Source organism: Bos indicus, chromosome 26 (genome assembly GCF_029378745.1).
Source record: "Bos indicus isolate NIAB-ARS_2022 breed Sahiwal x Tharparkar chromosome 26, NIAB-ARS_B.indTharparkar_mat_pri_1.0, whole genome shotgun sequence".
NCBI lineage: Eukaryota > Metazoa > Chordata > Mammalia > Artiodactyla > Bovidae > Bos > Bos indicus.
The window spans coordinates 33,793,432-33,817,383 of NC_091785.1; the positions used below are offsets into that span (position 1 = coordinate 33,793,432).

A 23,952-nucleotide genomic window follows, 5' to 3' on the forward strand; every position below is an offset into this window, starting at 1 on the left:
AGGTTGGGAAGGTAGTTTAATTACGTGCCTGGGAATTGCCCCGATTTACACTTTAGCCTTTGAACAAACTGCCGTTAGCGTAGAGTGGGGCTGGTGGAAAGGGAGGCGAATGTGCGGTTTGGAAACCAAAGAACAATAAAGCGCTTCCTCTCTCTCCACCCGAGACCGTCCCGCGGGCTGGGCGGCCGCCCCTGGACCATCCGGAGAGAACATGGCGGCGCCCGGAGCCCGGAGCTGCAACCTCTCGGGCCTGCTCCCGGCTCAGACCTCGCTGGAGTACGCCCTGCTCGACGCCGTGACCCAGGAGGAGAAGGACGGCCTGGTCTACCAGTATCTGCAGAAGGTGGACGGCTGGGAACAGGACTTGTTGGTGCCCGAGTTTCCGGAAGGTGAGGGGCTGGCTTCGGGGTGGGGACCCCTCCGGAACCTCCCCTTTCTCGCGGACCGCGCCCTCCCCTGATGCGGTGGGCGAGGCGGCTGTGCAGCCGAGCCGCGGAGAGACGCCTCGCCCAGCCGAGACTCTGTCCCCAGGCGGCAGCGAACTAGGGTTTGTGGAGGGCGGGAACCTGCATCTTCGTCTCTATCCTCCGTCTCTTCCCGGGCCTTGGGTTAACTCAGTACACCGAGTTAAAGTTTCGTGGCCCCCGTTGGCAGTGATTCCAGTGTCCACGCCACCCTGTCCTTTCAGTCTGGTTGCGCATCATCATCATCATCTTTGTGCATCATCCAGGCTAAAGGTTACGGATCACTTGTGGGCCACAAAGAGTCCTAAACACAAAGTATTTGTTACTTAATCTTTGCAAACCACCGAGGTGGTCTTATTGCGTGGGTGCTTAGTCGCTCTGCCATGTCCATCTCTTTGCAACGTCATGGACTGCAGCCTGCCAGGCTACTCTGTCCATGGGGATTCTCCAGGCAAGAATACTGGAGTGGGCTGTCATGCCCTCCTCCAGGGGATCGTCCCAACACAGGGATCGAACACAGGTCTCCTGCATTGCAGGCGGATTCTGAGCCACCAGAGAATCCCGAGGTGGTCTTTTCAGCTCTGTTTTACAGTTGGGAAACTGAGGCACGGGAATAGAGTCGTTTGCCTAGGGCCTGGCAACTAAGAAATGCTGAAGTTGGATTATACAGACACTGCCTCCCACATCGGCCGGTTTCTTAACTGGGCCACACTCCTTTCAAAGTTGTGGAACTTGTCGTTTTAAAAACCTGAATCAATTATGGCCCATCTCCAGGTTTGAATCCTGTTGCTGTCAATGTTGGGAGCATGAGAGAACTGATATTCCCAGCAGTGCTATTTGTGAAGCTCATCTTGCTATGATAAACGAAACTGAATGTTACCTTCTTTGGTTGGGACTGGCATTGTTTTGCCTGGTGATGTTGGCGTGTCTCCTGGCATGACACTGAAACCACATGTATAGTTAATTGGTTGGCTGTGGCAGGGTTCAGTGTCTCATGGGAGGTCTGTTGGAACCCTGCCCCTGATGACAGCCTCGTGTCTTTCCAAGCCTTTTGCTCTGGCCTTCAGAAGTGCTTATTTTTTTTCTGTTATTAATCCTATACTGGACTTGAATTATTGTAGAATTCTGTCTAAAGAATTGGGTGCATTAGTGCTTATCCTATCCAAGAAACTTTAAAAGTTTATATACATGTTGTTGTTCAGATGCTAATTCTTGTCCAACTCTTTGCAACCCTATGAACTGCAGCGTGCTAGGCTTCCCTGTCCTTCACTATCTCCCGGAGTTTGCTCAGACTCATATCTGTTGAGTTGGTGATGCTATCTAACCATCTCATCCTCTGCCACCTGCTTCTCCTTTTGCCTTCAGTCTTTCCCAGCATCAGGGTCTTTTGTAACGAGTCAGCTTTTCGCATCAGATGGCCAAAGTATTGGAGCTTCAGCTTCAGTATCAGTCCTCCCAATGAATATTCAGGGTTGATTTCCTTTAGGACTGACTGGTTTGATCTCTTTGTAGTCCAAGGGTCTCTCAAGAGTCTTCTACAGCACCACAGTTCTGAAGCATCAATTCTCTCAGCCTTCTTAATGGTTCAGCTCTCACATCGAAAAACCATAGCTTTGACTGTACAGACCTTTGTTGGCAAAGTGATGTCTTTGCTTTTAATACACTGTCTAGGTTTGTCATAGCATTCCTTCCAGGAAGCCTGCATCTTTTAATTTCATGGCTTCAGTCACTCTCTGCAGTGATTTTGGAGCCCAAGGAAAGAAAAATCTGTCACTGCTTCCACTTTTCCCCCTTCTATTTGCCATGAAGTGATGGGCCTGGATGCCATGATGTTAGTTTTCTCAATGTTGAGTTTTAGGCCAACTTTTTCACTCTCCTCTTTCACCCTCATCAAGAGACTCTTTAATTCCTCTTCATTTTCTGCCTTTAGAGTGGTATCATCTGCATATCTGAGGTTGTTGGTACTTCTCCGAGCAATCTTGATTCCAGCTTGTGTTTCATCCAGCCCAGCATTTGAAAAGATGTACTCTGCATATAAGATACGTAAGCAGGATGAAAGTATACAGTCTTGGCATACTCTTTTCCCAATTTTGAACCCATCAGTTGTTCCATATGAGGTTCTAACTGTTGCTTCTTGACCTGCATACAGGTTTCTCAGGAGATAGGTAAGGTGGTCTAGTATTCCCATCTCTTTAAGAATTTTGCACAGTTTGTTTTGATCCACATAGTCAAAGACATTCACATAGTCAATGAAGCAGAAGTACATGTATTTCTGGAATTCGCTTGCCTTCTCTACAATCCAGCAAGTGTTGGCAGTTTGATCTCTGGTTCCTCTGCCTTTTCTAAACTGTGTTTGTACATGTGGAAGTTCTTGGTTCATGTACGATTGTATGGTAGTTTGAACATTCTTTACCACTGCTCTTCTTTGGAATTGGAACGAAAACTGTTCTTTTCCAGTCCTGTGGCTACTACTGAGTTTCCAAATTTGCTGACGTATTGAGTACAGCACTTCAACAGCATTGTCTTCTAGAATTTTAAGTGGCTCAGCTGGAATTCTATCACCTCTACTAGCTTTGTTTGTAGTAATGCATCCTAAGGCCCACTTGACTTCTCACTCCAAGATGTCTGGCTCTAGGTGAGTGACCACATCATCGTGGTTTTCCCAATGAACATGAACAGTAAGAAAAAACAAAAAGATTCGACACTGGAAGATGACAACCCACCCCCAACTTCCACCGCCCACAACCCCCGTCAGAAGGTGTCCACTATGCTACTAGGAAATAGCAGAGGGCAATTACTAATAGTTCCAGAAAGAATAAAGCGGCTGAGCCAAAGTGAAAACAGCACTCAGTTGTGGACTTGTCTGGTGGTGGAAGTAAAGTCCGGTGCTGTAAAGAACAATATTGCGTAGGAACCTGGAGTGTTAGGCCCATGAATCAAGGTAAATTGGAAGTGGGCAAACTCCAGGAGATGGCAAGAGTGAATGAACATCAACATTTTAGGAATCAGTAAACTAAAATGGACCTGAATGGGTGAATTCAATTCAGATGACCATTATATCTGCCACTGTGGGCAAGAATCTTTTAGAAGAAATGGGGTAGCCCTCATAGTCAACAAGAGAGTCTGAAATGCAGTACTTGAGTGCAGTCTCAAAAACGACAGAATGATCTTGGCTTGTTTCCAAGGCAAACCATTCAACATCACAGTAATACAAGTCTAGGCCCCAAACACTTATGCCAAAGAAGATGAAGTTGACTGATTCTATGAAGACCTACAAGACCTAGAAATAAAATTTAAAAAAGATGTCTTTTTCATTGTAAGGGATTGGAATGCAAAAGTAGGAAGTCAAGAGATACCTGGAGTAACAGATAAGTTTGGGTTTGGAATACAAAATGAATCAGGGCAAAGGCTAACAAACTTTTGTCAAGAGAACACAGCAATCATAGCAAACACCTTTTTCCAGCAACACAAGAGATGACTGTATGCATAGACATCACCAAGTTGTTTGTACCAAAATCAGCTATATATAGTACACTGTCATAAACCAGCATGCCAGCAGCTAGGATTTTGCCCAGTGCTTTTATTTTCTTGTTGGTATTTACCGTGAGTGTATTTTATTACCATGAGATTTGATCTCCATGACTCATACATAATATAATAACAAAATACTCAGTCTTTGTTTTTAACATAATTACTGAGGACAGATTATTGGATATGAGTTTTTTCTTGGTTTATCAATTATGGTAATAAAGAAGTCATAACTCTCTCAAAAACACTTTGTTTATTTCTTAAAAGAAACATGTTTTATGGGAAGCAGAATGGTATAAATGAAGGACTCAGACAGACCTGGAATTAAATCCCAGTTATTCCATTTGTTAGTTATAGGATCTTGAGCAGGTTTCTTAACTTCTCCAAGCCTTACTTTTCTCACTTATAAAATGGAACCAGTATTTGCTTTTCAGGTTTATTATGCAGTTTGGAAGTAATATATCTAAAGTTCTTACTTCATATGAGAGCTCAGTAAATGTTAACAGCTTTTAAAATTATATTCATTGTTATTTTTAATATAAAATGCATTATTATTATTAAGTCTGCTAAGCACCTAGCACAATAACTGACATATATAATAATACTTTCCCTACTTCCCTAATCTAAATCGCTTGATTATTTATAGAAAATATATTTGAGACTCATAAATATTTTAAAATTAGGAGATATGAAATACGCATTAATTAGTTTGGAGCTTTATATGGTCATTTGATCAGGTATATAATTAACACTTTAATAAAGTGGATAATTAAGACCTTACTGTACTCTGAAACCTCACTGTTGTGCTTAGTCTTTCAGTTGTGTTCAACTCTTTGCGACCCTGTGGACTGTAGCCCACCAGGCTCCTCTGTCCACGGGTATTCTCCAGACAAGAATATTGGAGTGGGTTGCCATGCCCTGCTCTACGGGATCTTCCCAACCCAGGAATCAAACCCAGGTCTCTCATGTTGCAGGCAGATTATTTACTGTCTGAGCTACCAGGGAAGCCAAAACCTCACTAGGTTGGACTATTGACAGAAATACTAGTTTGATTTGCAGGGTTGTTTTTTTTTTTTTAGATTTTGTTTTGAGTAACTCCAGTTGCCGTTATTAGTTGTTAACTGTTATTATTCATTTGTTCCACCCAACTTTGGTTTTCAGTTTCTATAAACTATTTATTTCCAAGCTTCAAGGTATAATTAATGGTTTTAGTAGGTACATTTATTTACTTATAAGCAACAAACTCTTTATCTTTGTTTCTTAAATTGGTAACAGATGCTGCGCTTTTAATCTACTTTTGTTTGACAAAATTTTTCTTCATAGTATGTAGTTAAAGTTGTAAATCATGGTCTAGTAATTATAAATTCTGATTTATGAAATCACAGATTAATTAGATTTTATTTTCTTTCCTTTGGAGAGAAGGGAACATGGTCTTCATCGATATTAATATTGCTTTCATGAAATCTTTAACTGTGTTTTGCTTAACTTTTCATTTAAAATATTTTCATTTAAATGAAATGAAATAAAATATTTAAAATATTTTGTATTTAAGGTCTCATTTAAATCCAGAGCATTTTAGCTCTTTCTCTTATGAAATTGGCTTAGGTATTTTGTATGTTTATCCTTTGCCAACAAAGGTCTATATAGTCAAAGCTATGGTTTTCCAGTAGTCATGTACAGATATGATAGCTGAACCAAAAGAAAGCTTAGTGCTGAAGGATTGATGCTTTTGAACTGTGGTGTTGGAGAAGACTCTTTAGAGTCCCTGGGGAACAAGGAGATCAAACCAGTCAATCCTAAAGGAAATCAACCCTGAATATTAATTGGAAGGACTGATGCTAAAGCTAAAGCTCCAATACTTTGATCACCTGATGCGAAGAGCCGACTCATTGGAAAAGACACCGATGTTAGGAGAGATAGAAGGCAGGAGGAGAAGGGTACAACAAAGGATGAGACGTTTGGATGGCATCAATGACTCGATGGACAGGAGTTTGAGCAAACTCTGGGAGGTGCTGAAGGACAGGGAAGCCTGGTGTACTGCAGTCCGTCGGGTCACAAGGAGTCGGACATGACTGAGGGACTGCACAACAGCGTGTTTATCCTTAAAGTTTAACACTAACACTGTTCCTTTTTGTTATTTATTCTATTCTTAAGGGTGACTTTAATTTTCAATAGCTCATTTGTACCTAATCATGTACCTAAACCCTTTTAATATTGATTCTTCCTCCCTATATTTTACCTAAATATGTTGATCTTCCTTTCACACACAGACTAATATGCTATTTCTAAGAGAATTTGGTAGCTTTTTCTTACTATATTTGCAGACTGCCTCATAATAGTAGCTTTCTATGTATTAACTCCCCTCTTCCTTCCTGTCCCCCATCTTTTCTTACAAATAATAATGGTTCACATTTTAATGGAAAGTTTTAGATAAATTATCTTCATTGTTTCCTTTAATCATTATTTATTTTGTGTAAATTTCAGGATTAGAATGGCTGAATACGGAAGAACCTATTTCTGTCTATAAGGATCTATGTGGAAAAGTGGTCATCCTTGATTTCTTCACCTACTGCTGCATAAACTGTATTCACCTGTTGCCCGATCTTCATGCGTTAGAACACACATACTCTGATAAAGGTATCTGCTCTTTTTAGTTGGTTTCTAACAGACTGTCCTGGCATAGTCACTGGAGAGTGGCTGACTCATTTTGCTCATAGGAGAATGAACATTTGGCAAGACTGCAGTGATTCTGAAAGTAATTTCTAATCTTGAATTAAGGACTCCGTGTACCTTTTTGTGAAGAGTTAAGCTTAGTGATAATGGTTTGCCTTCCTAAAGAACCAGCGTTTAGTATATGATTTTTCTTTAAAAATAAGGATATAGTTTACTTTTTTCATGATCAAGTATTTTAAAAATGTCATTTTGTACATCTGGACTTAACTAAATTTGTTCCATGAAAAAAAGAGAAAATAAAATGCATGACTAATTTTATACTCTTCTCACTATGATAAAAAGGTTTAAAGTTCTTTTTAGGAACTGTCACTAGGCTTCCTTTAATTTCAAATGACCTAAAACTACTACTAATATTTTAGAAGGCAGAATATTATAACAGATACTTTTTCTTTGACCCTGCTTTATTTATTTATAAAGGTTAAGGCTTTCCAGAGCACACTAGGAAATCCTTTTTTATGGTATTACAAATTTTGAAATTTTAACAAGAGATTATGCTTAGTCTTTTCTTTAGAACTTTGACATTTTTCAGATTTTGTTTCTTGTTTACTTCTTTCTATAAAAAGAGGACATGTGGAGTAAATGAAATAAAGGCTCCATTTGATTAGGCTTAAATTAATTGAAGCTGTCCTCTTTGCAGTCACTAAAAAGTAGACTGATCTTGTGAGAGTAAAAATGAGAATAGAGTATGCATGTACAAAAATGAAGGGTATCTTGAAACTTAGTTACAAAAAAAAAAGAAATGTTGAATAAAATCTTCAGTGCAAATGAAACTTCCAATGCTTTTAATTTGGAATGGACTATATTGGAATTGCCTGTTAACGAGATTTATCAAAAACTCAAATATTCCCAGTAATTAAATCATGTTTTTAAAAATTCATCCATATTTAAGAAATAAGAGTATTTCATTGCCTCCTAGGTTTTAGATGCTTGTGTGTCTTGTTCAAGTCCATGTAATAAATGCATTTATTGAGTATGTATTATGTGCAGGATACTCTAACCGCTAAGGAAATATATAACAAAGTTGAATTAAAGCAGTGGGGAAAGGAGTAACTCACTTTGCCTAAAAGCTTTGGAAGATGTTTCTCAGAGGAGACAATTAGGTTGAAACTTGAAAAATGAGCAGAAGTGTAGCTGAAAATGAAAATGGGGCAGGAGGGACACTCCTGGCTGAGGAAGCGACAGGTAAACAAGCAGGGAAGCGAAGAAGGACTAACGTTGAAGGAGGAAGACTTGGTTTACATTTTATATTTCTGTTTGAATTTTTGCCATATGAATATATTACCTTTCTATAAAATGCTTTTATAAAGATGTTAAAAGAAAAAGATTAAGCATCTTAAAAATTATTTAAGTTAGATTTATAGCTAATATAAGAGGCAATTAATTCCCCTGATCCATTTAATCAAATTAGGAAATTTTACAATAAAACAATTAAACAGTGATACTCTATTCATATAGTCAAAGATTAGAAATGTCCATGAAATGCTTTACTTACAATCCTCCTTCTAGGAAATTGCAAACATTTTCATCTCTCTTAGATACCAAATGGAAGGAGTAGATTTGGGGAGTGAAAAATAGTTTACTGTGGCAAGACTTTAGGGGCTCCTTGGAAAAGTGAAAGAGAGGAAGGTAGATTAGGTTCAGACTCACTATGAAGAGCTTTGTGTAACATTCTTAATAGTTAATAGGCTTTTTCATCCATTGAAAATACAGATGTTTGAGGTGGTTTTTATTTGCATAATAGGAGAATGACAATATGATTTGTGTTTCAGGATGGTATTTACAGACTTGGTTAAAAATCCCAAAGTTAACCATTTCCTACTTCAGATCACTGCTAATAAACTCTTAGGTTAACTCAGTTGTTTAACCTCCATCTGAAGCAGATTCAGTGGCTTCTTAGAATGGATCCTTACAATCTCTTTACCAGTTTACTGAAAATATTTTAAAACACATTGTGACAAAAAATAACAATTTTTACATATAAATACACTTGTGAAAAGTAAAATACTTTGTAAGTGGTTTCAACATTGTAATTTCAAAGAAACAATACTTCAGTAATATGCTACTGTGTTAAAATTCTGGTAACTTAGGAAAAAAAAAAGATTTTTATATTGCTTCAAAGATAAGTTCAGTTCATATTCACAAAAGCAGGCATAATCAGAATTATCATATGAAAGTTCAATAAGCTGGCACTAAATTAATTTGCTTTCTTGCTGCTAAGAGTCTTTAAAAAATTTTTTTTATTGGAATATAGTTGATTTACAATATTGTGTTTCAGGTATAGCAAGGTGAACAGCTGTACACACACACACACACACACACGTGTGTGTATATATATCCTTTTTCAGATTCTTTTCTCATATAGATTATGTTATTACAGAATATTGAGTAGACTTTACTGTGTTTTATAGTAGGTTCTTGTTATTTTTTTACATATATTAGTGTGTATATGTTAATTCTAGTCTAATTCATCACGCTGCTCTGTCTTATCTCAGTACTATCTGATATATTTATGAATGTATCTGCAGCCATGTTATTTATGTCCTTGAAGAGGCATTCAGCAGCCTGTTTTTATTTCATGGAATTTCAGTTTGTTTATCAGTAAGCCAGAAACGCTCAGCTGAGTGAGTAAGTGGATTTTAATTTAAAAACACTCTGAAAGAGGACCAATTTAATACTCAGTCTCCTTCCTCTTTAAAACAGCTTTTAGAATCAGGTTTGTAATTGTGACCAGTATCACTTTCACAGTAGCATACAAGAAATTATAAATGTCAAAGATCTAAAGCAAAAGTAAAGATACTTAATAGTAGTGAATGGTTCTGATATTCAAACAGTTTTTAAGAATGTAGCTGGGCCCTAAGCTTGTTATTAATTCGTAATGAGTTAGCATATATTTGTATTAAATTGACAGATACCTCTGGATTTTTTTCCCTTTTCTCCTTGAGGGTTTCTAATTTTCTTTTTAACCTCTTTATACTGGCTATGTTAATGGTATATTTTTATATAACATGCAAATTTAGCACAGTGGCTATCTGAAGAAAAGCACTGATTTTATAAGAAAACATCTAGTAGGAAAATTTGGCATACTTTTAAATGTGCTTACTAGGTGAATGTTAATATATAATTAAATCAGACTCTAGAAGTCTAAATTCCACAATACTTCTGAGTAACCACTGGTATTCTCATTATGTGAGAATACCATAATGTGCTATTTTTCTGTTGCATACTTTGTTAAAAATTAGAATATATTTCTGATTTTACAGTGAAAGTAAACTTTTTAAAAAATTTTATTTATTTTTAGCTGAAGGATAATTGCTTTACAATATTGTGTTGGTCTTTGCCATACATCAACATGAGTCAGCCATAGTTATACATATGTGCCCTCCCTCTTAAACTTCCCTCCCACCTCCCACCCCACCCCTCTAGGTTGTCACAGAGCACCAGTTTGAGCTCCCTAGGTCACAGAACGAATCCCCAGTGCCTGCCTGTTTTACATATGGTACTATATATATGTCCATGCTGCTCTCTGCATTCGTCCCACCCTCTCCTTCCCCCACTGTGTCCATAAGTCTGTTCTCTGTGTCTGCATCTCCATGGTTGGCCTGCAGATAGGTTCATCGGTACCATCATTCTAGATTCCATGTATATGTGTTAATAAACAAGATTTGCTTTTTTCTTTCTGACTTCATTTTGTATAATAGGCTCTAGGTTCGTCCACCTCATTAGAACCGACTCAAATGCATTCCTTTTTATAGCTGAGTGATATTCCGTTGTGTATATGTAACACAACCTCTTTATCCATTCATCTGTCAATCAACAGCTAGGTTGCTTTCATGTCCTAGCGTTGTAAATGTGTTGCAGTGAACATTGGGGTACATGTGTCTTTTTCAGTTAAGTTCCCTCAGGGTAATGCCCAGTAGTGGGATTGCTGGGTCATATGGTAGTTTTATTCCTAGTTTTTAAAGGAATCTCCATACTGTTCTCCATAGTGGCTGTATCAATTTGCTTTCCTACCAACAGTGCAAGAGGGCTCCCTTTTCTCCACACTGCCTCCAGCATTTATTGTTTGTAGACTTTTTGATGATGGCTATTCTGACTGGTGTGAGGAGATAATTTCATTATAGTTTTGATATGCATTTCTCTAATAATGAGCAATGTTGAGCATCTTTTCATGTGTCTGTTAGCTGTCTTGAGAGTCCCTTGGACTGCAAGGAGATCAAACCAGTCAATCCTAAAGGAAATCAATCCTGAATAGTCATTGGAAGGACTGATGCTGAAGCTCCTGATACAAAAAGCTGACTCATTAGAAAAGACCCTGATGCTGGGCAGGGGGAAAAATTGAAGACAGGAGGAGAAGAGGGTGGCAGAGGATGAGATGGATGGCATCACTGACTCAATGGACATGAGTTTGAGCAAGCTCCAGGAGATGGTGAAGGACAGGGAAGCCTGGCGTGCTGCAGTCCGTGAGGTCACGAGGAGTCGGTTAGAATACCACCACACTGAAAAACAGCAACGACAGAGTAGCCGTCTGGGAAATGAAACTTTTAATGAGTCATTATTTGATGATTTTACTCTGTCAGGGTTCCCAAAACCACCCCCAGGTCAGTTCTTTAGGAGGACTCATAGGACTCGGCATGTAGTTGTACTCCTCGTGGCTACAATTTTTTACAACAAAAGAATACAAAGCAAAATCAGCCAAGGGAGAAGACACATGGGGCTGAATCCAGGGGAGACCAGGAGCAAGTTTCCAGAGTTGCCTCTTGATGGAATCACATAAGATGTGCTTAATTCCCCCAGCAAGGAGTTGTTAGGGTAAGTTTGAGATGTTGCCAGCCAGGGAAGGTCATTAGAGACAGCTCCCGAGGTTTTTGTTGGGGGCTGGCCACAGAGGCATCTTCTGCCTGGCGCCATGTACCAAAATTCCAGACTCCCAGAAGGAAAGCAAGTGTTCACCGTAAACCATAGTGTTTGTACAAACAGTTTAGATCTTGTGTGCCACTCTTATCAGTTCTGGGAATGATGGGGACACTCTCAAAATCCAGGCAAGGACCAGCCCTATAAGCAGACCTTTGAAAGAATAGCAGTGGGGCCTGGTGTGTTAACTCTTTTTTGTACACACTTCATATTTTCTTTTTGCAGCAGCCTATATGTTTATTATTCTTTGTTCCTAAAGTATGATAAAAAAATATTGGCCAATTTATGGTAAACTTACAGAGTGTTTAATGTGGCCACAGGGAAATGTCAGTTTTTGAAATTTAAAAAACATTCAAATTTGCTTCTGGCCTCTGCTTTAATTTAGTAGTCCGTGATTGTGATTTTTTTCCACCTCGTGTTTTCAGTGCTCTTGGTATAAAACCTAAAATCCTCTCTCTGCATACCTTTCTTGCTTTCCCTCAGGGTCTTCTAACCTGCCTTGTCTGCCTTCATCTTTTCTTGTGTATGCATTCTCAGTCGCTAAGTTGTGTCCGACTTTTTGCAACCTCGTGCCAGGCTCCTCTCCATGGAATTTCCCAGGCAAGAATACTGGAGTGCGTTGCTATTTCCTTCTCCATTGGATCCTTTCTTGCCTAGTACTAAAGTCACACTTGTCTTTTAGATCTCAAGATGTGTCAGTTTACAGTTTTTGTAACAGTAAAACTCCTCAATTATTTTTAGTTTTTTCATTGAACTAAGTTATTATACTGCCTGTGATCAAACTTTACTGTCTGCTGTATATTATATATACATAATATATGAGGCTTTTCAGTGTAGTGGTAAAGAATCTGCCCACCAGTACAGGAGGCACAAGTGATATGGGTTTGATCCCTTGGTCAGGAAGATCCCCTGGAATAGGAAATGGCAGTATTTCCAAGAATAACTCCAGTATTCTTGCCTGGAAAGAGGAGCCTTGTGGAGTACAGTTCATGCGGTTGCAAAGAGTCAGATGTAGCTGAGCAACTGAACACACACACACACATTATATATATATATATATATATATACACTACTATATATAATTGTATCTATATGTCTATACATTTCACAAAAATAAGACCTTAAAAGTTTTTTTTAAAGTCTTAACACATTATTGACTGCTTCTGCAAAAATTCCCCAGTTAATGATGAGTTAAAAACTTAACTTTATTACTAACATTTTAAAAGCTGTTACTCTTTATTTGGTTTCACCTTCCTTTTTTCCCTTTCTTCTTCCTCTCCCTCTCTTCTCACTTTCTTCCTTTTCCCTCTCTTCCTTTTCTTTCTTCCATATTTTATTTTAAATGCAGTAGTTTTGATCTGCTGCTGCTGCTGCTGCTAAGTCGCTTCAGTCGTGTCCCACTCTGCGAGACCCCATAGACGGCAGCCCACCAGGCTCCCCCGTCCCTGGGATTCTCCAGGCAAGAACACTGGAGTGGGTTGCCATTTCCTTCTCCGATGCATGAAAGTGAAAAGTGAAAGTGAAGTCGCTCAGTTGTGTCCGACTCTGTGCGACCCCATGGACTGCAGCCCACCAGGCTCTTCCGTCCATGGGATTTTCCAGGCAAGAGTACTGGAGTGGGGTGCCATTGCCTATGTGATGGCAAAAAATCCCAAAGGGAAGAGTCTTTTACATCCTGTTTTATTTTTTATGTATGATTAACAGAACAAGCGAAATATTTTAAGAAAAATCTCTGTATATGTACTTTAAGGTTGTTGACACTGAAAAAAATTAGATGCAGTTATTTGGCAGTTGTTTTTGTGTATAAATCAATATACATATCCTATTTTGTCAATATAATGTGGCTTATTGCACACATAAAAGTTTCTTTAGCATTTATACCCTGTCCATTCATTACCTACTTTGTACGAGGCACTGTGCTGGTAAATAATAAAACAGTGTATGGTCCCTAAATAATTAATAGGAATTACAGTCTAACAAGGAGAAAAGTTAAATAACCACATAAATATTTTTATAATTTCGATTAGTGCTAAGAAGGAAATTACAGTAACCTGGAAGAATAGAAAGTTTTTTCTTTTTTAATGGAGTATATTTGCTCTACAATGCTGTGTTCGTTTCTTCTGTACAGTGAAGTGAATCAGCCATATATCCCCTCTGTCTTGGATCTCCTTTCCTGGACTCCCAAGCCCACCCATCTAGGTCATCACAGAATACCCAGCTGAGCCTCTGTGCTATCTATAGTAGCTAGGTATCTAGCTACTAGATACCTGCTATCTATCTATCTATCTTACTAGCTATCTATAGTATGGAGATTCCTTAAAAAACTAAAAATAGAACTACCATATGACCCAGCAATCCCACTACTGAGCACATACCCTGAGAAAGCCGTAATTCAAAAGGACACATGTACCTCATAAAAACAAGAAAGCCTTTTTAAGAGTAAAAATGGAGCTTGAGATCTGAAAGACAGGTATGACTTTACTAGGTGAGAGCATTCCAGACATAGAGGCACTCTGTAACAAAGAAAGCCCTGGTTGCTACAGCACTCTGAGCTGGATGTGGAAGAATATGCTGAAGACAAGCCATGTGGTTTTTGTACGTAGAACAATGGAACGCCCATGGAGGGTTTTCTGCCAGAAGATGATGTGATCAGATTTGTGTTTTGTAAAGATCCGTTTGTCTCCTGGATGGGTAACTGTTAATTAGTGAAGAAGAATGGATCTGTGACAAGGCTGTTGTGTTCCCCGTGAGACCTGACGATAGCTTGAAGTCGGTTTTAGGTAATGAGATCAATAGGACTTGATCATGGATTAACGAAGGGTGATGATAGAGGGCTGGTTGGTTATGACACAGGTATTGTAGGTAGTTTTCTGGCTTGTGTAATTGGACAGATGGTGGTGCCGTTCTGTGACAGGAAATGCTGTAGAAAGGACAAGTTTGGAGGGATGTTCACGAGTTTAGTTTGAAGTACCTTTGAGACTTGCACTTCATTCTTCATCTGACTTCCGTTGTTTTTAAGAATGAAGATCTCAGTCCTTAACATGACTCAGGAGACTGTCTCTGTCTGTAGGTTTATTCTCGTTTTGTCCAGTGCTCCCGTTTGTTCTGTGTGTTGAGTCACTGACCTTCAGTCTCTTGCGTGTGTTGCTTTCTCTCCCAGGAATCTCCTTCATTGCTCTCTTAACATAGTTAACATCTTCTCATCTTTCAAATCTCACCCTTACTCATCACTTTTTTGAAGAAGTATTGGGGTATATTGACCAGAAGAAAAAAAATACATTTTTTGAAGTAATATAATATCATTTCAGTTGCTCAGTCGTGTCCGACTCTTTGCAACCCCATGGACTACAGCACACCAGGCTTCCCTGTCCTTCACCCTCACCCTGAGCTTGTTCAAACTCATGTCCTTTGAGTCGGTGATGCCATCCAACCATCTCATATAATATAGATATGATATATAATATATATATAATATGTTTGGACTCAGCTCATGAATTCTTATTTGCTTTTATGAAGCGTCACTGTCGTTATTTATTTTGGTTTTCACAGTTTTCCTGTTTGACTAATAGGATCTCCTTCAAGCTGTTCTATCGCCTGTGTCCCTTTGTCCTTAATCATTCTCTGAGCACTTCTTGTCAATAACAAAATATTTCCAGGTTCGTCTTGTAGTTTCCCAGCCCCACCTCTGAATCAGCCATTTTTCCAAGGAGCCTCTGATTCCTTTTAGTATTGAATATTGAGAATGGTTTTGAGAAAATAAGATCTGGACACTAGATGTGCTTGTTGCTACCGGGATGTCTTTGCTTCCAGTCCCTCTCAACTAAATTGAAAAACTATTTAAATTAGTTCCTCCCACTCCCCACCCCCCATAAGATTATGTTATTCATTTGAAGTGCAGCTAGATTCATTTGTTTTTATTTGTATTTTTAGCCCCCCTTCCCCCATTTTGGTTTGATACTGTTTGTTTTTTAAGTATGCAAAACTATGGGCTTCCCTGGTGGCTTAGACAGGAAAGAACCTGCCTGCAATGCAGGAGCCCCAAGTCAGGAAGATTCCTTGGAAAAGGGAATGGCTACCCGCTCCAGTATTCTTGCTTGGAGAACCCCATGGACAGAGGAGCCTTGGAGGCTACAGTCCATGGGGTCACAAAGAGTTGGACAGGACCGAGTGACTAACACTTTCACTACTTCGTGAAGAATTATGACTTGGTCTAAAAGTCAGAACCACACAGAAAATATAGTTCCATCCACCCATCTCTTCTTCTTATTCTTACCATCTCATTCTTTTTGTCCTGTTCTTTTTCTTTTTTAAATTTCTTTTTTTAATATTTTATATTAAGTGACATACCATTGACATTTTTGTGCACTTTACTTTTTATCATGTAAGTTTTCCTGGCAGTCACTCCATATAAATTTATAGAAAACTTCCCAGTTGTTTTTAATAGTGCATAGTAGTGTGTGCGTGTGCGTGTGTGTGTGCATGCGCACGTGCCATAATTTATTCAGCTGCCCTCCTGTCCTGTGTATTGACCCTTGTTATTCACTCGCTAAGTTGTGTCTGATTCTTTGCGACCAGGGGACTGCAGCACACCAGGCTGTTACATTGTTTCTAGTATTTAGCAGTCACAAACAGTGATCATCTTGTGGATGCATTTTTGTGCTGGTTAGTTAGTCTACCTGTAGCTGTTGCCTGTATGTCTGATGGTTCTACCCTGTCAGGAGGTCAGGTAGTTGAAAGGAAAGATGGATATGAAGGAGGGGAGAACAAGGGCAAACTACAACCTACATGCCTGAACTGGAGCCCATGTAAGCTTCCAACTTAAGTAATGAGTTGACCAGCAGAATATGTTTGTTCACTTCATCATGCAGTTAACAGCTCAACCTGGCCCAGGAGTTGGACACGCCAAGGGAGGAGATCTGGCCAAAGCTGGTGCAGCTGCCAGGGGCCCCGCCGCTCCCCCACAGCCCTCCGGGTGAGCCCACAGAGGAGGAGAGTGTATACACTGGTGCCCTGGCGCCTGGTGCCCTGCACCCGCCTTCCCACGGAGAGGATCGGGCTGCTGCTGCCTTTTAACCTTCCAGTTCTCTCACAAAATATCTCGTGGTCCAGGATAACCCAGAACTCGACGGGGAAGAGACTACTGGAAGAGTTCCAACCTAGCTAAATCAGCAGAATACAACCCAAGAGATGAAGAATAATATAAAATCATATGTTCTGACAGAATTAGAAAAATGCAACTAAAGAAAAATGGAAATAAAAGGGAAAGTGGGGAAACAGACTATTGATAATTGTATAGGTAATAAGTGGCAGTTAAAGGATACCATTTAAAGATGATAGACCAGATCATAAAAGCTTATAAAAATGGGAATTAATACTTTTATAATATGATAAAAAATATTAATAGAAAATAGCCACTGGAACAAAAATACAGACCTTCCTAAAACCCCCAAAAAATCTTAATAAAAAAAGGAAAATGGGCATACCAAATAGACACACTGTAACATAATGTACAGTAATTACAGAATAGAGAAATACAAAAGGTTTGATTGACAAACCACATCAATAAATGTGATTAAGGTTAACTTTCCTACTGAAAGAAAATACCCATCAGTTCCTATTTTCTGTTTTTCAGTTTTTTATATTTTTTTGTCAGGAGTGAATGTGTGAATGCTGAATTTTTTAAAAAAATTTGTCTCTCATGAATTTCTTGTTTATCTTTATTACTTACTTCTGATTTATTTTCTTTTCCTGGCCATGATTAGGAGCTTGATTAGTTCAGGCCCCTACCACCCCACCTCCCATCCCTCTTCTTCAGAGAGGGGAAGAGGCTGGAAATGGAGTTAATGATGGACCATGCCTCTGTGATGAAGCCTTTTTAAAATTTCCAAGGGTATAGAGCTCAAAGAACTTAAGTTGGGGAACACAGGAGGAGCTGGGGTAGTGGCAGGCTGGGAGCGCACGTGGAAGCCCTGCACCCCTTCCCACATACCTCGCCTTACGTTCGCTCTTCCATCTGGATGCTTGGCTGTATGTTTTATCATACTCTTGTACTGTAAACCAGTAAAGCATAAATGTTTCTCTGAGTTCTGTTATTGTAGCAAATCCAAAGGAAGGGTCATGGAAATCTGATTTGTAGCCAAGTTGAACAGAAGTGTGGGTAGCTTGGGGACCTATGACTTGCTGTTGTCATCAGAAGTGGGAGGGCAGTCTTGTGAGGGACTGTCCCCGTGTTAGAATTGAGAACACCCAAAAGTTGTCGCAAACAGTTGCCTAGTGTGGGGGAAACACCCACCCATCTGGTGTCAGCAGTGTTGTAAGTGGTATTAGTGTAGGAGTAAAGGAGAAACATGCAAGAATAGTGGAGTTTTTCTGAAACAAAAGACAATTTTTTTGTTAATAATACCAGCTTTACTGTATTGTGGTTTAGAATGTAATCTTTATAATCCTTTCTTTGTGATCAGTATTTATAAATATCCCATGTACACTTGAGAGGAAAGTGTATTTTTTATTATCGGAGTGTGTCTGATTTATCAAGTTGCTTCCTTTATTGCTTGGGGGTATTCCTAGTTGTCTTGTCTTTGTTTGTAAATGCTTCTCACATGAAAAAATTTCTTCCTTTGTTTAATGCTGTGAGGATTGACATCTGCCTTGTCAGATATATCCTACTGCTGCTGCTAAGTCGTTTCAGTCGTGTCCGACTCTGCGACCCCATAGACGGCAGCCCACCAGGCTCCCCTGTCCCTGGGATTCTCCAGGCAAGAATGCTGGAGTGGGCTGCCATTTCTTTCTCCAATGCATGCATGCATGCTAAGGTGCTTCAGTCGTGTCCGACTCTGCAACCCCATGGACAGCAGCCCACCAGGCTCCTCTGTCCACGGGATTCTCTAGGCAAGAATACTGGAGTGGGTTGCCATTTCCTTCTCCCAGATATATCCTACTTACCAGAATTACACCCTTCTGTTCCTATCCTTTCATTTGCCCACATATGTTTTCCCATATTTTTATTTTTTGCTTTCTGGTTCACTTTGTTTTCGATGTGTCTCTGATGTATAGAAGGTGTCCGAATCTTTTTAATAGATGAATTAAACCCATTCACATTTATTTTTAAGTATTATTATGTATAGTTATGTGTTATTTTGTATATTAGGTTTTATTTGTTGTTTCTCAACATGATATGCTTTTTTCCTGTTTTACATTACTAATTTCTTTTGATACATAGAAAATGTTATATTTCTCTTTTATTGATTATCTTTGTACTTATAACTTAAAAAAATAATAATAGTGAACATTTGTTGAGGTTTTACAGTTTTACAGTGTACTAGGTACTATGCTGGAGAAGGCAATGGCACCCCACTCCAGTACTCTTGCCTGGAAAATCCCATGGATGGAGGAGCCTGGTAGGCTGCAGTCCATGAGGTTGCTAAGAGTCGGACACGACTGAGTGACTTCCCTTTCACTTTTCACTTTCATGCATTGGAGAAGGAAATGGCAACCCACTCCAGTGTTCTTGCCTGGAGAATCCCAGGGACGGGGGAGCCTGGTGGGCTGCCGTCTATGGGGTCGCACAGAGTCGTACACGACTGAAGAGACTTAGCAGCAGCAGCAGCAGCAGATACTATGCTACATGTCTTATACAGATTATCTCTATATCCTCAAAGCTGACCTGTGAGGCAATTTACTGTCATTTTCCCATTTTACAAATAAAAAAACTGATACACAGAGAGATTTAGTGCCATGCCTGAGGTAACTCAGCAAGTAGTAAAGCCAGAATTTGACTTCAGGGAGCTTATTCTGTTTTTTAAAGAACTTTATTGCTGCGTATCTGACATACAGTGTATTGCAAGTGTGCAGGCCTTCCCACTCTTCTGCCTGGTTTTCCAGGCGCCACTCATCACCGTGTCTTTTTTTTTCTGCAGCTGCTTTCAAGGCGTTTGTGGGTTTTTTTAATCTTTGGTTTTCAGAACTTAATGATGTGTGTAGGCATGATTTTCTTTCAGTTTCTCTTCCTTAAGGTGTACTAACCTTCTTGAATTCTGTGAATTTATATCTTTAATCACATTTTGGAAGTTCTGGTGTTATGTATTTTTTCTGCCCCAGTCTCTTGCTCCTCTCCTTCTAAGATTCCTGTTGCATGTATAATAGATCTGAAACTGTTCCACAGGCTCACTGGGGTCCATTCTCAGTGCAAAGCTGTGAAAGGGGAAACAAAATACAGCTGAAAACTCACCCTCCTGTAACTTGCTTTTCCAAGTTCTGACCCCTCTCTAGCAGTCTACCTGCTTTTGTTTACTATTCTCAGTCGTCAGGCATGTGTTTGTGTATGTGCTTTGATTTGGAGTTACTAGTTGTAATGGAAGGATGGGCTGTCTGGTACTGAGACCTCCCAATTTGTGTGGTTTTATTTTTTCTTCATACTGGTTTGTATAGTTTTTAATGAATATGTTGGGAGATTCTAATTTACATGGCTGTTATTACCTCTATCACCTTGGTAGTCAATACTGAGTTTTTCTCTGAATCTAGCCTTACACTTCATACTTTTTTTTTTCTGTATTATTTTCTTGACATGCTGTATTGATTAGGTAAAAGAAATATATTGTTTTTAATTTTCAGCAGTTCTGCTGTCTATAATATGGTCTGTTCTAAGAGCTATACAGTAGGAATTTTAAATAAGTCAAGGACCTTATGGAAACATCTTGTTCCTGTTCATTCTGTTAATCTATGATGTAGTTAGATCAGAAAAATTTAAGAGGATAATGTGACAATCAGTACCAGCAGAAAGCAATCATAGTCTTTGTGAATTTTAAAGGAGCTTAAAATAGGTGGGAAAAGGTTACAAAATTTCAACATCTTTCTAATAAAATAAAAAATTATTTTAAAGCTTTAGATAAAGGACACAGGGTTTTAAACTTAAAGTTGCTACATGATTTTGATCATATGTGGTTTTTATGTAGTTATCAAGATTGAGTTTAGATTTAAATGTTAATTTTTTATTCATGAGTTTAAATACAGTTGAAGATACTAATTTAGTCCTATCTTTTATCTTTTTTATCTGTTTATACTTACTAATGACCCCAACCCTAATATATGGATGGTGATAGTCAAATTTTAATACTTAATAATGTTCAACTTTTAATTTTTGGCATTTAGATGGTCTTCTGATTGTTGGTGTTCACTCGGCCAAGTTTCCAAATGAAAAAGTCCTGGATAACATTAGGAGTGCTGTTCTTCGATACAACATCACCCACCCTGTGGTTAATGATGCAGATGCCAGCCTTTGGCAAGAACTAGAAGTTTCCTGCTGGCCAACTCTGATCATACTCGGACCCCGTGGAAACATGTTGTTTTCTTTGATTGGAGAAGGACATAAAGAGAAATTATTTTTATATACTTCAATAGCTTTAAAGTATTACAAAGACAGGGGACAGATCAGAGCTAATAAAATTGGAATAAAACTCTATAAAGATTCCTTGCCACCTTCACCATTGCTGTTTCCTGGCAAAATAACAGTGGACCATGTTTCTAATAGATTGGTAATAGCAGACACTGGACATCACAGAATTTTGGTCGTCTGGAAGAATGGACAAATTCAGTACAGCATTGGAGGTAAAGTTTGCTGATTATGATATATAATGTATTTTACATTATATATGTAAAAATTATTCAGAGAAATGTGTTAAAATGGAAATTTATAAATAACTATAGAAGGGCAATATACATTGACTGTTAACTTCATCAGAAATTATTTTGTTAATTAATGTGGGGTATCTGAATTAATGTCTTCTCACTTCCTCAAAAACAACCAAAACTACCCCAAAAAATTCCGTTAGATCAAAAGGAGGAAATCTTTTGTATAATTTTCAAGTATATCTGTATATTCCATCTTTTTTCAAAAAACTGTCACTTTATTGTATCTTATGAAAATATTGTATACATTTTAGATTTGAGGCATTTCATATGGAAGTATTATATTTCCCTTTCCATCAAAATACAGCCATATCTTTTTTAAGACCAAGATTAAATAAACCCTAAGAACTTGAGACTTAGATTATAAAATAAATAACCTAGGGTTTGTATAACATTATACCTTTCTCTCCTTCCATAAGAACTTAAGCATACTTTTGAATCCACTGCCTTTGGTTATAGCAAAATAAAAGTATCATATAAGCGTAGGTCATTTTCTTCCGTATCTCCCTGGTCTGTATCTAAAAAGGGCTCTTACTGACATCTTATGTAATTAAGAATATCTACTAAGTACACTATTAATCCTGCTCACCCAGGCTGAAATGACATCCAACAACGTATTAGTCAAGGAGAAAAGTAATTCATCTCTTTGCAGTCTTGATTTAGTCACACATGCACTGTTAGTACATAAGGTAGGATGCAAATAAACTAATCATACCCTCAGCCCTGGGGCTGTTCTTATTATGCCAGGATAATATTCCCTTAGCTCTTGAAGGCATTTGTTGTTTCTGTTAGAGTATGTGTGTGTTCTGTTTATTTTGCTTTGGCAACTTTGTATTTTAATTTGTAACAGGCAGAGAATTGTTACTCAAAAACATGTGTTATAGCAAGTTACATTTAAATAATTAAAAGCTTTTTAATAGCTTCTAAAATTTTCAAAATAGTTTAGATGGATATCCTTTGTTAAACAGAGAAACCAGCAGCAAACTACCTTTTCCAAACATGTTTCTAGAAATACTGTTATCTTGTGATAAATTTATAGTTATTCTGCAAGTTTTAAAAGAGAATTTTGTGGTCACATACACTCAGGAGATACTGATCAGATGTGCTTTAGAAGATTCTTGGTGGTGGTGGTCTCATTCTACTAGATCTTTTACTCTGCTAATGTGGCTCAAGAATATATGGGTTAATAGTACACAGTACTCTCCAGTCTGAAGTGACCATGGTACTCTCCCTTTTTTTCCCCCTCAGAGAGTTCTCATCATCAACAATAATAGTGTTATTAATAATAACAAACAAAATATGCCTGGCATTATTCTGAGCACTTTACCTGTATTAATGTACACAGTGCTATAAGTTAGGTATATTATTAGTTTCGTTTTACAGAAGAGAAACTTTCGTAAACTTTTGTCACACAGAACTTGCCTACATCAGCAGCTAACTAGAGCTGGGGTTTAAACCAAGTCTGTTAAGTTGGGATTCATGGGCTATTAAGAAATGCTTGAATGATCCTCATGACCTGTGAACCCCTTGAAATTGTTGGTGACATTTAATGCTGCTGCTGCTAAGGCACTTCAGTCATGTCCGACTCTGCGACCCCTGTAGACAGCAGCCCACCAGGCTCCTCTGTCCCTGGGATTCTCCAGGCAAGAACACTGGATTGGGTTGCCATTTCCTTTTCCAATGCATGAAAGTGACAGGTGAAAGCGAAGTCGCTCAGTCGTGCCCGACTCTTAGTAACCCCATGGACTGTAGCCTACCAGGCTCCTCCATCCATGAGATTCTCCAGGCAAGAGTACTGGAGTGGGGTGCCATTTCCTTCTCCAGACATTTAATGGGCATGTGTATTTTTGTAAGGGAAGGGCTCATAATTTTCATTGTTATCATCAAAGGAGTTTATCTTCCAAAATTGTTAAAAATCCTTCATCTAGATGCTGAAAGATTTAAATTATTTTTAATTCTTTGTAGTCTAGGTAATAGATGCCTTTTTTAAATTTTTTTTTAAACTTTACATAATTGTATTAGTTTTGCCAAATATCAAAATGAATCCACCACAGGTATACATGTGTTTTGAATTAATTTCTTCTGATACAAACTACTAAAGTGTTCTAGTAACCATTATCTAGTAAGTCCTTTCACTTGCAAAACTTATTGCTGAGAAAAACAGGTATCTTGGGAAACAGGTTAGTTTTTAGGTTGTTGTTGTTCAGTGGCTCAGTCATGTCTGACTCTTTCCGACCCCATGGACTGCAGAAGTATCATATTAAAATCCCAGCTTTAAATATAAGTTTTTGTTTGGGGGTTTTTGTTTGCTTGTTTTACTTTGAGATAAGAAAAATTTTCTTTTATGGTTATTTTGTCTTTTAGGACCTAACCCTGGAAGAAAAGATGGAATCTTTTCAGAGTCAAGTTTCAACTCACCACAAGGTGTAGCCATAATGAATAATATCATATATGTGGCAGATACAGAAAATCACCTTATAAGAAAGGTAATTTTCCATTTTAAATAAAGTTTTAATACTTCTAATCAGAAAAACATATATACTTGCTACATAAATATTTGAAATGAGAGGGTGTTGCTTAAATATTTCAGATCATCCTTTTCTTAGAGGTACTTGCTTTAACTTTATTCTTA

The 23,952-nt window shown here is 38.4% G+C and overlaps 1 protein-coding gene across 2 annotated transcripts in view; it reads left to right on the top strand.

The window, feature by feature from the left end:
- The first annotated feature begins 7 nt into the window (after positions 1-7).
- Positions 8-23,952, top strand: part of NHLRC2 (NHL repeat containing 2) — a 61,405-nt gene continuing 37,460 nt past the window's right edge. The window contains exons 1-4 of one of the 2 annotated variants that reach the window (XR_011564296.1): positions 8-389; positions 6,477-6,629; positions 20,784-21,239; positions 23,685-23,806. Coding sequence is in view for 1 of the 2 variants with exons in the window: in XM_019988639.2 (XP_019844198.1) it covers positions 212-389; positions 6,477-6,629; positions 20,784-21,239; positions 23,685-23,806 (909 nt within the window). In the remaining variant the exon portion in view is untranslated. The remainder of the gene's footprint in view (positions 390-6,476; positions 6,630-20,783; positions 21,240-23,684; positions 23,807-23,952) is intronic. The other variant, XM_019988639.2, reaches the window with a different exon arrangement.